Here is a 12577-nt window from a genome sequence, read left to right as displayed (position 1 = left end):
CGACACGCAATTAGACTGTTAAATCATCCCGCCAATAGCCCGGACTTAAATCCAATCGAGCACATTTGGGATGAAATGGAACGACGATTAAGGCGTCGCGAGGAACAGCCGCGAAATTTAGAAGAATTGGGAGAAATTTTAACGGAAATTTGGCACAACATTCCGCAAGATCGTATTGCAAGATGTATAAATATGCGAGAACGCTTGCAAGCAGTAATTGATCAGAGAGGAGGAAATACACACTATTGAACACTCATGCGCGCGCACGCATACACACACACACACAGCAGAGAGGGTTTGGAGTCATTAAATACTGCAGAAGTGACGAACTGCGGGGTCCTTATCTCTGCTGTGATACATACATACACACACACACACACACACACACACACACACACACACACATTCTCACACACACACACACACACACGATGTGCAAAAATCCGACCGACAACCTCCACGTGATGCACATTGGGTAATGCTAATGTCGGCGGTAGACGTCATTTTTCGGAAAAATGTACTGTAAAAAATGTATATCTTCAAAGTCTTGTAACTCGGTCAAAAAAAATCGTAGAAAAAACTTTAAAAAAAGCATTTTGTAGAGAAAATGTCATACTTTATGGCACTTGCATTGGATTTGTCGAGAAAAATTTTTTTATTGAGCTACAGGCTGTTAAAGATACGTTATTTTAAGGAAAAAACAGTAACTTTTTTGGGGCATAGTACTAAGAAATTGAGAAAATTTTTGAAAACTATTAATAGCATGTTAAAGCTGAAACTTCGAGCTTTAAAATGGTTTTTTGATTTTTTGTCTACGATGATTTTTCACGAAGTACGGATATCATTTGTAAAAAATGCAGGTTTAGCTTCAAAGTTGCGTAACTCGGTCAAAAAAAATCGTAGAGAAATTTTTAAAAAAGCATTTTGTAGGTAAAATGTTGTAGTTTATGAAATTTTGCTTGAATTATTCGAAAAAAATTTGTTGGTCGATCTGCAAAGTGTCAAAAATACAAAATTTTAATGAACAAAACAAGGTGTGCTTTTTTACTGCGTAAGACAAGGAAGTTAAAAGAATTTTGAAAATCTGCTAGTAGAACGTTAAAGCTCGATCTTTAAGCTTCAAAATGCTTTTTTTATTTTTTACCTACGATGATTTTTCACCGAGTTACAGTCATTTGAAAATAGCCTAATTTTTGGTGTCTGGAAAGTGTTCCCTATTTTTTTTGGAGTAGTGTAGTTGACCAAAAGAGTTAGTTAACCATATCAATCGAAAGAGGAGATTTCAAACTTTCTCCCGTCTTTCTCTAAATCTCATTTAAAGCAGTCACAACCCGCATAAAAATAGCAGATAGTATAGATTTTCCAAGATCAAAACGACTACCGACTGACCTGTAGAATATATACAAATGTTAAATTACAAAGCAAATATTTGTTCTTTTATAACTTGTTTAGTTACCGGAAGCTGTCTGGTGTTGCTAATAACCACAAAAAGGCGAGTAATTGTTTTTTTGGATCTGTACTTTGATGTCCACCTGCTCGAGCACTTTCTAATAAAGGAGCTATTCGATTTAGGAGCCACTGAAAACTTGTCACCGTTATTCTGAAGTGACTTTAAAATTCGGAAGCGGTAGACATATCAACAACCCTCTCGATGAAACTTTCAATGCGATGAGGCTTGGTTGCTGGATTATTAATGCGGATTTTTAATCTGTGCAAATACAATTCCATGTCTTCATCGCTATCTTCTTCATCATTGGCATCTATGCTTCCATCATAGAATATTAATTTACTCAAATAATTGATTGCGATTAAACAAACTGTCTTTAAATTATCCATTAGCAGGTTCTGCCTAAAAGTAACACAGTCAAATTTCTACCTAAAAGTAAGTAACATTATTATAAACTCAGAGATATAAATATTCAAATATAAAATTGACAAAAAATAAACATAACCTACAATGCAAATCTACGGTTCTATATACCAAAATTTACTGCCAGTACTGAAAACTTCTAGTATATGTAACTTGAACTATTATAGAGTTTCAGTATTGGCAGTGTATGTACATACATACATATATTGAAACGTAACTCGTATATTTGACTGTCGCGCTTTATTGCATACATCACTGTTCTGCGCATGCGAGACGTTTTTTGTCGGACTCCCGAGCTCGACGAAAAGTTGTCGTCCGGATGTTTGGAAATTGTAAAACGGAACGCGTTTGATGACGTCACCTTGGTAAACGGAACGGTTTTGGACAAAAAGTTGTCGTCCGGATGTTAATACGGAACGCACCCCAGCTGTTCACCTATTAAACTTTTTTGTTAGGTTGTTGACTGAAACAATACACAGTCAGTGTTGTGTGTTAGAGTTTTCTGAAGTTCGCCCTGGTCTCATTTTATACATACGAGCTACAGAACGTCAGTAAATAACAAAAATTAACCTTGGTTGACAGATCCACGAGTCGAAAATAAATGAATTTTTAACTTTTTGATCAATTTTCTCATAAAATTTACCAGAACAGGCTTTGTTTTGGTGCGTACTTTTATTTTGCAAAAGGATTTTGTGATCTGTAAAGCCAATTCAAAAATTAATGAACACTGTAATGGTCGGTAATTTCCGTCAGTATAGCATCCTCTTACTATAATATCATATACTCGTTTTCAATCGTTGAATATGAGTAACCATTAAAATTGCTTCGTTACAGTCTATTTAGACATTGTAAAATGATTACTGGAAATTAATGTTCGCTGTGTTTTTATAAAAGATAAATTTCAGTTTTGTAAGTAGCAAAAATTTTTAACAGTGCACGCTTTATGTTATTTTGGAAAGTATGTTACATATTGATTTTTTAACTTTAGTCTAACTTGAAGGTCTTGAATGTGAATTTCAAATGATGTTATTGAATTTAATGTGCGTCGTAATATGTGAATTTGACATATGAAGTTATATCATGTCGTGAGAGAGGTCGTGAGGTGGTCATGAGTCATTTGCCTTACGAACGTAAGATCGTTCTTGCGACTTGACAACCTTACAATGAACGTTGTGTGAAAAGAAATTATTTTAAAAAGTTATTTTTTAAGACAACAAAATTATTTTAAAAAATTATTTTTTTTAAATAAATATATTTTGTAAAATATTTATGAAAATTTGTGGCACTTATTAGTGTGTAAGATCTACGAAGGCTCATTAATTCATGAGTTTTTTATATAATTAAAAGTGTCTTTTATAATATTAATATTTCACGTACTTCCTGCTGTAAATTACGCTCGTTCTATATACCCGATGAACTTCTATCTGTAGGATGATTGATAGAACTCTATAGCTAATAAACTGGTAATGAAAAGAATTGTGTTGCTTTAATATGTATTGAGTTATTAAAAAAAAAAAACAACGGTATTCCATCACTCCCTTTTTTCCTTTTACAGAAAGAGAGAGAGAGAGAGAGAGAGAGAGAGAGAGAGAGAGAGAGAGAGAGAAATCTTTAAAAAAATTTTTCTCTTTTTTAAAACTAGCAAAAGAAGAACACATTGGAAATGCGTGACGTAATATTTGCGAGAATTATGTTGTATAATACTTATAATATTGTAGCGGTAGTTTTGCTGTTCCTCCATTATTATATATCTGTTTTAGTAGATTGATAAATTGAAGACAATCGTTTCCTGTCGATGAGCCTCTTCCCATATTTGTAAAGAACTGAGCTGTCACCGTGCACGGACGCAAATATTTTCTTGTTATAGTTTCTCATTAAAGATTGATATTTTCAAGAAGTGTCTTTTCTTTCACCGTCAGAGTGCCGAAAGTTCGAGTGCAAAACTAATTGTAAGCTTGACGCGGAGAAACTTGCGCATCCGTTTGAGCGCAACATTTATACAATATATGTAATAAATATAAAAATATTCTTTTTAATAGGCATTATTCAAAATGGTAATACATTTTATTTTACAAATAATGTAAAAGTGAAGTCCTCCGATTTTTTTACGTAACTTTAATATAAAATAGAATATGTGCACACGTCCATATATTTTTATATCATAATCAATGTTCTGACATTTTGAAAAATTAGTCATAATTAAGATGTTATGTAATAATTAATAAAATAAAATTATATTAAACTGATGATATCAATTGACGTAACAAACAGCAATAACTATTTTTGATTAGATATCGTCAAAGATAAAATAATAATTATGCTACGTCTCGTCCGGATGGATAGAATTGTAGTAGCGTTCCGCTGCGCTATCCTCAACAGGTCTTTTACCGTAAAGCAAAAGGGGCGCCACCCGCCTCGGGTGCGCCCCGGTTGCACCTTCATTGTTTTCCTGTTGTGCGATTCTTCGACACGGGTCTTTCTATCATTTCCTTCAGTTCGCTTATTTCGTTTAATTTAAAGTTTTCAGGTATGGGAAAATCATCTCATAAATCTAGGAAAAGAAGAAGGTCTTCATCTTCGGACCGGATTGCGGGTTTGGAGAGAAAGATGTCACGATTAATTGACATTCTCTCCCAGAGTGAGGTTAGGAGGCCCCGATGTCCCTCCCCGCAGGTTAGATTCGGCTCTGCGATTACGCAGACGAGCCAAGGGTCACGCATTGAGACAAAGGAGGTCTCTGTTACAAGATCCTTCTCGGATCCGGATCTATTGACTCCCCAGGTGGAGTCAGCGGACCCTCCAGGTGTGTATGAATACTGCTGGATCTGTATTTGCGAAATACAGGCGGCATGACGACACAGCCTTTTTCCCTGTCATAATTGCAGACGGTTTATTGCGTTTTCCAATGGCAGGTGAGGCAGGTGAGGTGGAGACACTCCCTGCACAGCCTGATGTCTCTCTCGAAAATAGTTCGCCACCGCCTATAGCGGACATAGCCGAGGACGATACCGGCTCTCTTGTCAGGCAACTGTTTGGTGATCGTGAGAATGAGGAGTTTTCACCCTGGGAGGACATCGTGATCCAGACGTGGCGAGACCTGACTCGTAGAGGTTTGGCAACCGATCAACGCGAGTTACTTCTAAAGAAATACTCCCCTCCAGAGCCCATGGCTTTTCTTAAGGCCCCTGTATTAAATCAGGAATGCAGGGTCGCCCTCAAGAATAATGCGGTAGTCAAAAGAGACGATTTTGCGGGGAAAAATCAGGATCAAGCAGGTATAGCCCTCTGCGCCTTGGGCGAGGCCATTTTGGATTTTCTCACGCCAGCTACTCGGGATTCTCTCAGCCTCGAAGCTCGCCTAGCTGTCGCTAAGGTCAATGACGGAGCGAAGATTTTGGCGGATCTTTTTCACCGGCTCTCTCGGGCCAGACGAGCGCAAATTACACCTGCGCTTAACCTAACTGCCAAGACCACGGCGGATGCTATCCCATCCGACGAGCTTCTATTTGGTTCCTCGTTCGGTGAGCAGATTAAAAAAGCAGCTTCCATGCAAAAGACGTCCAAGGATATAGTTAGGACTCCGCTTGCGGTAAATAGAAGAGTGCAACAGCCAATGTCACAACCATTACGGGTGGCTCCATACAGATCGGGAAATGCCCGAGCCCCTGCGTCTCACACAAGGACGGCGACAAAGAGATCAGGGGCGAGCACCAGTCGCCGGTCATACCGAGCCAGATCTCAGTCGAGGTCGAGGAGGCATTAAGCGCAGAAGAGGTAATAGTGGGCGGTAGGTTAGCCCTTTTCTTGCCCCATTGGAGGCAGATCACTTCTGATCCAAGAATTTTAGAGGCTATCTCGGGCTACAAGCTGCCTTTCACGGGACAACTGCCAGCTCAGGCCATCGAGCCCTCTGTCCATTTATCTCTGTCTGAGGAGCAGATCTGCTCTCAGGAGATCTCCAGGCTTCAAAGTAGGGGAGCAATTGAGAGGGCTATAGACTGCGAGAATCAATTTCTGTCTCCGTATTTTGTAATTCCCAAATCTTCTGGGGGTTGGAGATTTATTCTCAACCTGAAACACTTGAATCGTTTTATCCTTGCTCCGCATTTCAAGTTAGAGGACTGGAAGACCGTAATTCGCCTCATCTCGCCGGGTGATTATCTAGCCTCTATTGACTTGGAGGACGCATATTTGTTGGTGCCCATTTATAGCGAACACAGAAAGTTCTTACGCTTTCGTTTTCAAGGTCAACTCTTTCAGTTTAGAGTTTTACCTTTTGGCCTTGCCTCGGCTCCCTATATATTCACGAAGATTTTAAAACCGGTGGTATCTTCCCTTAGAGTAAGAAACTTCTTTTCTGTAATCTACTTGGATGACTTCCTCTTAGTTGCGGCATCATATGATCAATGCCTAGATAACATCTCCACTACAATGGAATTGTTATCTTCTCTAGGTTTTCTGATTAACAAACGCAAGAGCGTTCTGATTCCCTCAAGAGCTTGTCAATTTCTGGGTTTCGTTTTTGACACGGACTCCTTTTCAGTTTCCATTCCTCCAGACAGGAGAAAGAAGCTTCTTCAGAAAACTTTGGATATGTTATCCAGGGACAGTTGCAGAATTCGCCATTTAGCAAGCTATATTTGTTCCTTGATCTCTGTTTGTCCAGCGGTTCAGTACGGTATGTTACACACAAAAATTTTAGAAAGGGAAAAGTTTTTAGCGCTTACCTCTGCGAAAGAAAATTTTGAAGCACGGATGTCCCTGCCAGCGTCGCTGACAGAGGATCTTGTTTGGTGGAGGGCCATTTTTGCAGATGAATCTCAAAGGAATTTTATTAGATCGGGCCTTTTCGCCCTCGAGATTTTTTCTGACGCTTCCCTCACAGGGTGGGGAGCCGTTTGTGGTATAGAGCGTACACATGGATTTTGGTCGCCGGAGGAAAAGATTTTCCACATCAATTATCTAGAGCTCTTAGCTGTTTTTTACGCCTTAAGATGTTTTGCATCTCATCTAAGGGACGCCGACATTCTTTTAAGAGTAGACAATTCCACTGCCTTGTCTTATATCAATCGGATGGGCTCAATTAAATTTCCCTTATTATCGAGCCTTGCTCGTAAGATCTGGAATTGGTGCGCAGATCGAAATATTTTCATTTACGCCTCTTATATCCCCTCAGCTCAGAATTTTGAAGCAGACGCGGAATCACGCGTGGTTTCGGATCAAACGGAGTGGACTTTGAGACAAGAGTATTTTGACAGAATTGATCGATATTTTGGGCATTTTGAGATTGACCTCTTCGCATCGGCGGCTAACAGAAAATGCCCTCGTTTTGTTTCCTGGCTTCCAGATCCTTTTGCGGAAGCAGTCGATGCATTTTCCTTGGATTGGAGCAATTTTTACTTTTATGCATTCCCCCCTTTTATTTTAATTCTCAAAGTCCTGCGCAAGATTATTATCGACAAGACAAGAGGGAGTGGTAGTTGTCCCGTGGTGGCCAGCTCAACCTTGGTTCCCTTTATTTAATCGGTTGTTAATCAGTCAACCTATTTTCATGGCTCCAGATATTAACATGCTGTCATCTCCTTTCAGCAGCACTCATCCCGCTTGGAACAGGATTACCCTGGCTGCCGCCAGGTTGTCCGGCAGGCATTTTTGCTAAAGGGAATTCCGAGCGCAGCACTGGATACGACACTTGCCTCCCTCTCAAGGGCATCTTTAGCCCAATATGCAAAGCCTATGAAGATGTGGTGGTCGTTCTGCAAAGAGAGAAATTTCAACTTCTTCGCCCCATCAGTACCTTCTTTTTTGGAATTTCTATCGTCCGCCTTCGCTGAGGTAGGCTCTTACGCCACTCTCAACACTTACCGCTCGGCTATATCTCTCATTTCTACGGATAATATAGGCGCTCATCCTCTAGTTAAGAGATTTTTTAAAGGAGTCGCAACATTAAAGCCTCAGCGTTCCCGTTACGACTTCGTCTGGGACCCTGCTCCGGTAGTTGAGTATTTGGCTACTCTATATCCTCATGAGGATCTTTCATTGGAAAAAATTTCAAGGAAGCTGATCACGCTCCTTGCTCTCACCACTGCACAGAGGATGCAAACACTGGCAGCGATTCGGATTTCAAATATGTATTTCTCGGATTCCTTGATTATCAAGATTCCTTCGCGTCTAAAGACCTCCGGGATCGGAAGATCTCAACCTTTACTTTTGTTCAAACCTTTTCTGAATAAGCCGGAGGTTTGTGTCTTTTTGTTGGCACAATGGTATCTTAAAGCTACTTCAGCGCTTCGGCGAGAAGGCTGCGACCATCTTTTCATTTCTTTGCGCGCCCCACACGGTTCAGTTTCGACTCAAACGTTAGCCCGCTGGGTAAAGTTAGATCTCGAGGCAGCGGGAGTAGATACGAGCGTTTTCTCCGCACATTCTACTCGTCACGCAGCTACATCCCTCGCAGCGAGTAAGGGAATTAGCCTAGACGAGATCAGGCGTACGGCTGGTTGGAGCAGATCCTCCGATGTCTTTGCCCAGTTTTATAATCGTCCGATACTTAAGACCTCATCTTTCCAGAATATTATTTTAAGCGATACTTAGTTTTACTACTTCTTATGTTTATATTGTTCTCTTTTAATATATAGAGGCATTTTTATGACAAATCTGAGCGTTGAATATCTACAATTCTATCCATCCGGACGAGACGTAGCATAATTAAGAAATTAAACGAACTTACAGTGAAGTTCGATTTCAATTATGCTGTCTCGTCCGGATGGAGTCCCACCCCTCCCCTACCCCCTTTACCTTTTTCAGATTTGTTGTCTTTAAAATAATGAAGGTGCAACCGGGGCGCACCCGAGTGCAGGCGGGTGGCGCCCCTTTTGCTTTACGGTAAAAGACCTGTTGAGGATAGCGCAGCGGAACGCTACTACAATTCTATCCATCCGGACGAGACAGCATAATTGAAATCGAACTTCACTGTAAGTTCGTTTAATTTCTTAATTTTGTTCAGAATTTTACAGCCAAAATCCTACAAGATTGTATGAAAGTTCATTATACTTCTTTTAACATTATTGAATTATGTCATGTGATGTAATCAGTTATACACTGTGACGTGGCAGTTTTATCTGCCTCGCCACTTCGTCCTCTGCCTGAGCATAGCGCAAGGAGGCGCGTAAGACCGGGTCGGGCACTCAGCGAGAGAGCGAAATCTCCGGCGGGACTGCGGCGCGTATTGATTTCATTTATTTATTCGCGACTTATTTCATGTATCCGCGGGCACCTCGACAAATGTCGCCTAAGGACCAGCAGCAGCGAGGAGGATGGGCAGCAGCAGGACAAGGAGAAGGCGATCGTCCAGGGCCGGCGCACGGAAAACCGACGGCGGAGAGAAGGACGAGACTCGACGTGGTGACAGATATGCGCCACGCAAAAGAGGCTCGCAATTGGCGCAGCCGAGGGACAGGCCAGGGCGGACGAACGGCCAGGACAAGGGCCGTCGAATGCCGGCTGTCCGTCGAGAAGGGTAGCGGCGAAGAGTCGTCGCGGGAAATCTCTGCTGCTGTCGTCCGCGAGGACGACGAGAGCGACGAGGATATCGGATGCCGACGGGGACCGCACGACACCTGCGGAGACCCGACACTGCGCTGCCGTGACGTCACGGCTAGATAAGGGCGGCCGCTGATAGGCCGCGCCGCTAGGCGCAAGGATATCGCGCACCCTGTAGGAGGGGTAGCGCTCATCGATCGCGCATCGAGCGCGATCCTCTCGGCTTTTGCGTGCGACCCGGCGATCCCTGCGGTGCGAAGCGTGAGCGAGCGTGCGAGATATTGGCTGGAGATATCGGGAGCGGCTATCGTCGAGTGTGCCCGGCCTGGCGATCCCTGCGGAGACGTCCACGGGACCAACGGAGGACAGGATCGTCGTCGAGGTGACCCTCTAGAGACGGTGTAAAGCCACGAGCTGCCGGTGCCGGCTAACTCGCGCTCTGAGGTGGAGCCATTGGGTTAGTGTGCAGGTGCGTCCGCCGCGTGGCGATAGAACGCACCTTTTTAGTGTTTGGTCGGCTCTCCACCTCAAGCGTGAGACCTTGTCGAGGCACCCAGCTGTCGGCTGCCGCGTGTACGTTGGCTGTCCCGCCGTCGAAGCTCGCGGATGACCGGCTTCCCGGGAAGCCGCAAAGCCCTCGCGCACGTGCGCGAGTCGTGTTACGGCCGTGATCACACGACCGCCCGCGTTATCGGTGCGTTGTCGTGTCGCGCGTCTTCGAGAGAATTGTGCATCGTGACCGTGACGACGGCATTGCCGTCACCGGGTATCTTTGGTTGTATTGCTGTTGAGTTAATTACTGTCCGTTAGCGAAAGTTCGACGAGTGTGTTCTCGCCGCGCTGTTCCGAGCGCGCGTGATTGGCGGTCTCGTTCCGCGCGGGACCAACCACCGTTGTTCGCGCCGCTAGCGTAAGCATTGTAGTATTTAGGAAAATTTTCGTTCCGTCAACTCTCTTTATCTTTTCCGTTCTTTGCTTGCTTCGACTGACAATTTCTTTGTGTTTGGCTCTACTCTGTCTCTGTCATATGCTACAATACATGTTATTTCTGTCTGTTATATCGGCCTGATCTTGCTTGATTTCTCGCCTACCCGTCTCCTCCAGTAAGAGAGCCGCTTCGTCCCTGTCTCCGCTATCCCGCCCCTCTACCGGTTAGAGGAGCTAGCTGGCCGCGTGCGAGCGACGATTTCGTGTTTCGTTCTGAGAAGCTATCGCGTGGTGTGCATCCGCGTCTAGCGTTAAATAGTGTACCCGGCGACGCGACCGGTATAATCGCGTCTGGCGCCCAAATTCGCGATTGGTGGTATCTATTGGTTATATCGTCGCTCACGCGTGTCTCGCGCGTAATTCCGGTGTTTGATCGCGTATTCCGCCGCTGCTCTCCGGCGTGGGATAAAAATACGTGACAACACATATAATCAATACAAATTAATTAAAGTGATAAATATAGAAATTAAATGTATGCAAATGTGGAAAGAACATCTTCATGAATTATAATACTACTATATTTAGCAGTACTTAGCAGGCCGCGAAGATTCATGTTATAAAGGTCAGTTATCCATTTTTCAACATAATTTTATTTATCGCGTAATATTAATGATTTCTTAATACTAAAATAATAACGTTGATGATTAATTGATAGAAAGAAGTGCGCTGTGTTAAACACAAGTGGTCACTGATAATGTATAAAGTAATATTGTGTGATAATTATATTAGTAAATAATAATTACATTAGCAAATAAGTATTTCGATGTTTAATCTGTGATATATAATCTGAAGTGCAATCAATGTGCTTGTTTAGAATTTTTTGGCGTTATAATGCAGATGCAATAAATTAATTAGGTAAATTCTGATAGATATGATTCAGAAATAGATATGATTCAGAAATGATAAGTATCATAGTACTTTTTTCCAGTATAATTAGATCTTCATAAGAAAGCAATACTTGTCCAAGAAGTCTACAAGGTGAGCAAGATAATATTCTTTAGCAAGATGATATTCATGAGAGACATGCAACTTAATAACATGTTTAGAATACATTAACATAACGATCATGATAGTAAAATTTTAGTTACCAAGAACGAACCAGATATTTTCGAATAGAGAACTTTTATTGATGCTCTACAAAGTTTTGATCGTAAATCTAATAAAAAAATCATGAGGTCACAACTCTGACTTTTAGAATAAGTCCATTCTATTTCGCAAAAAATTCCCCCCAAAAAAGTTAAAAAAACTCAATTAAGAGTTACAAGAATAAAGGCCTTTTTCTGAGCCACCGCAATTGTTTGTGCGGTTGTGCAAAAGTTGTGCTAATTGACAATAGTATTCAAACGTTTCGATCCTCTATTGGATTTTCCTCGGTAAGAACGAGGAGGTTTTGCCTATAGATAAAAAATTTCAATTTTTTCCATACGTTACGGGTACAAGAGAAAAATCTAAAAAAAGTTTTTAAAAGATACTTTATGTAACCGTAGCCTTTACAAGTTTTAATAAGTTGTGCAGATTTATTAGGGTATTTAATTCTCAGCTAATATACTGACAATGAGTTTCGTACACGGGCTATTTACAAAAATACTTGGCATTTATAAACCGCACGGATCAGAGGGACAGGAGTCGGGGAATATTTTTATCAATAAGCTGATTCTCTATGATAGCAATCACCAAGAAATGAATGGAAATTTTTCACAGTGTTTTTTCAAGTTACTCGTGCATCACACCTAGTGCGTCAGAAACATACGTATCGTCAATAAAAGAAAAATAAATTTATATTTAGCAAATAAGTTTGATTGACAGCATTTTGTATAATTCTTGACTTTATTTTTATACTCTGACCAACGAGAGACTAGTTCGTTACTGCATTTTGATTAAAAAAAAGTATCGATTTCACGATTGAAAGAAAAATACGTAGATGGCCTGCGAGAATTTTATGGGATGTTGGATCGTGCTAGCGTCAATTAGTTCATAATTTATAATTTACTGAAAGATAACCTTGAAAGATCACATACGAGATTTAACTGTAGTTCTCATCAAGCCATTTCTGACATTGTCTCACTTCTTCAACGTTGCCAATGGTATTGCGTGTACAAATTGAAAGTTTCTTAGATTATACAGACATTTCCGAAGTTCAAAATTCTCGCGATTTATTGGCAAAAAATAAAATGGCCA

At 41.4% G+C, this 12577-nt stretch overlaps 1 protein-coding gene across 4 annotated transcripts in view; it reads left to right on the top strand.

Moving 5' to 3' along the window:
* Positions 1–4359: 4359 nt before the first annotated feature.
* The window catches only part of LOC105207298, a 232416-nt gene continuing 224198 nt past the window's right edge, over positions 4360–12577 (top strand). Inside the window, exons 1-2 of one of the 4 annotated variants that reach the window (XM_039449509.1) lie at positions 4360–4673; positions 4756–5644. In XM_039449509.1, coding sequence (XP_039305443.1) covers positions 4400–4673; positions 4756–5633 — 1152 coding nt within the window. In that variant the 5' untranslated portion in view covers positions 4360–4399 and the 3' untranslated portion in view covers positions 5634–5644. Of the gene's footprint in view, positions 4674–4755; positions 6583–12577 lie in introns of those variants that run through there. The other 3 variants (XM_039449507.1, XM_039449506.1, XM_039449508.1) reach the window with 3 other exon arrangements.

Source organism: Solenopsis invicta, chromosome 5 (genome assembly GCF_016802725.1).
Source record: "Solenopsis invicta isolate M01_SB chromosome 5, UNIL_Sinv_3.0, whole genome shotgun sequence".
Taxonomy (NCBI): Eukaryota; Metazoa; Arthropoda; class Insecta; order Hymenoptera; family Formicidae; genus Solenopsis; species Solenopsis invicta.
This window is presented reverse-complemented; position numbering and strand designations above follow the sequence as displayed.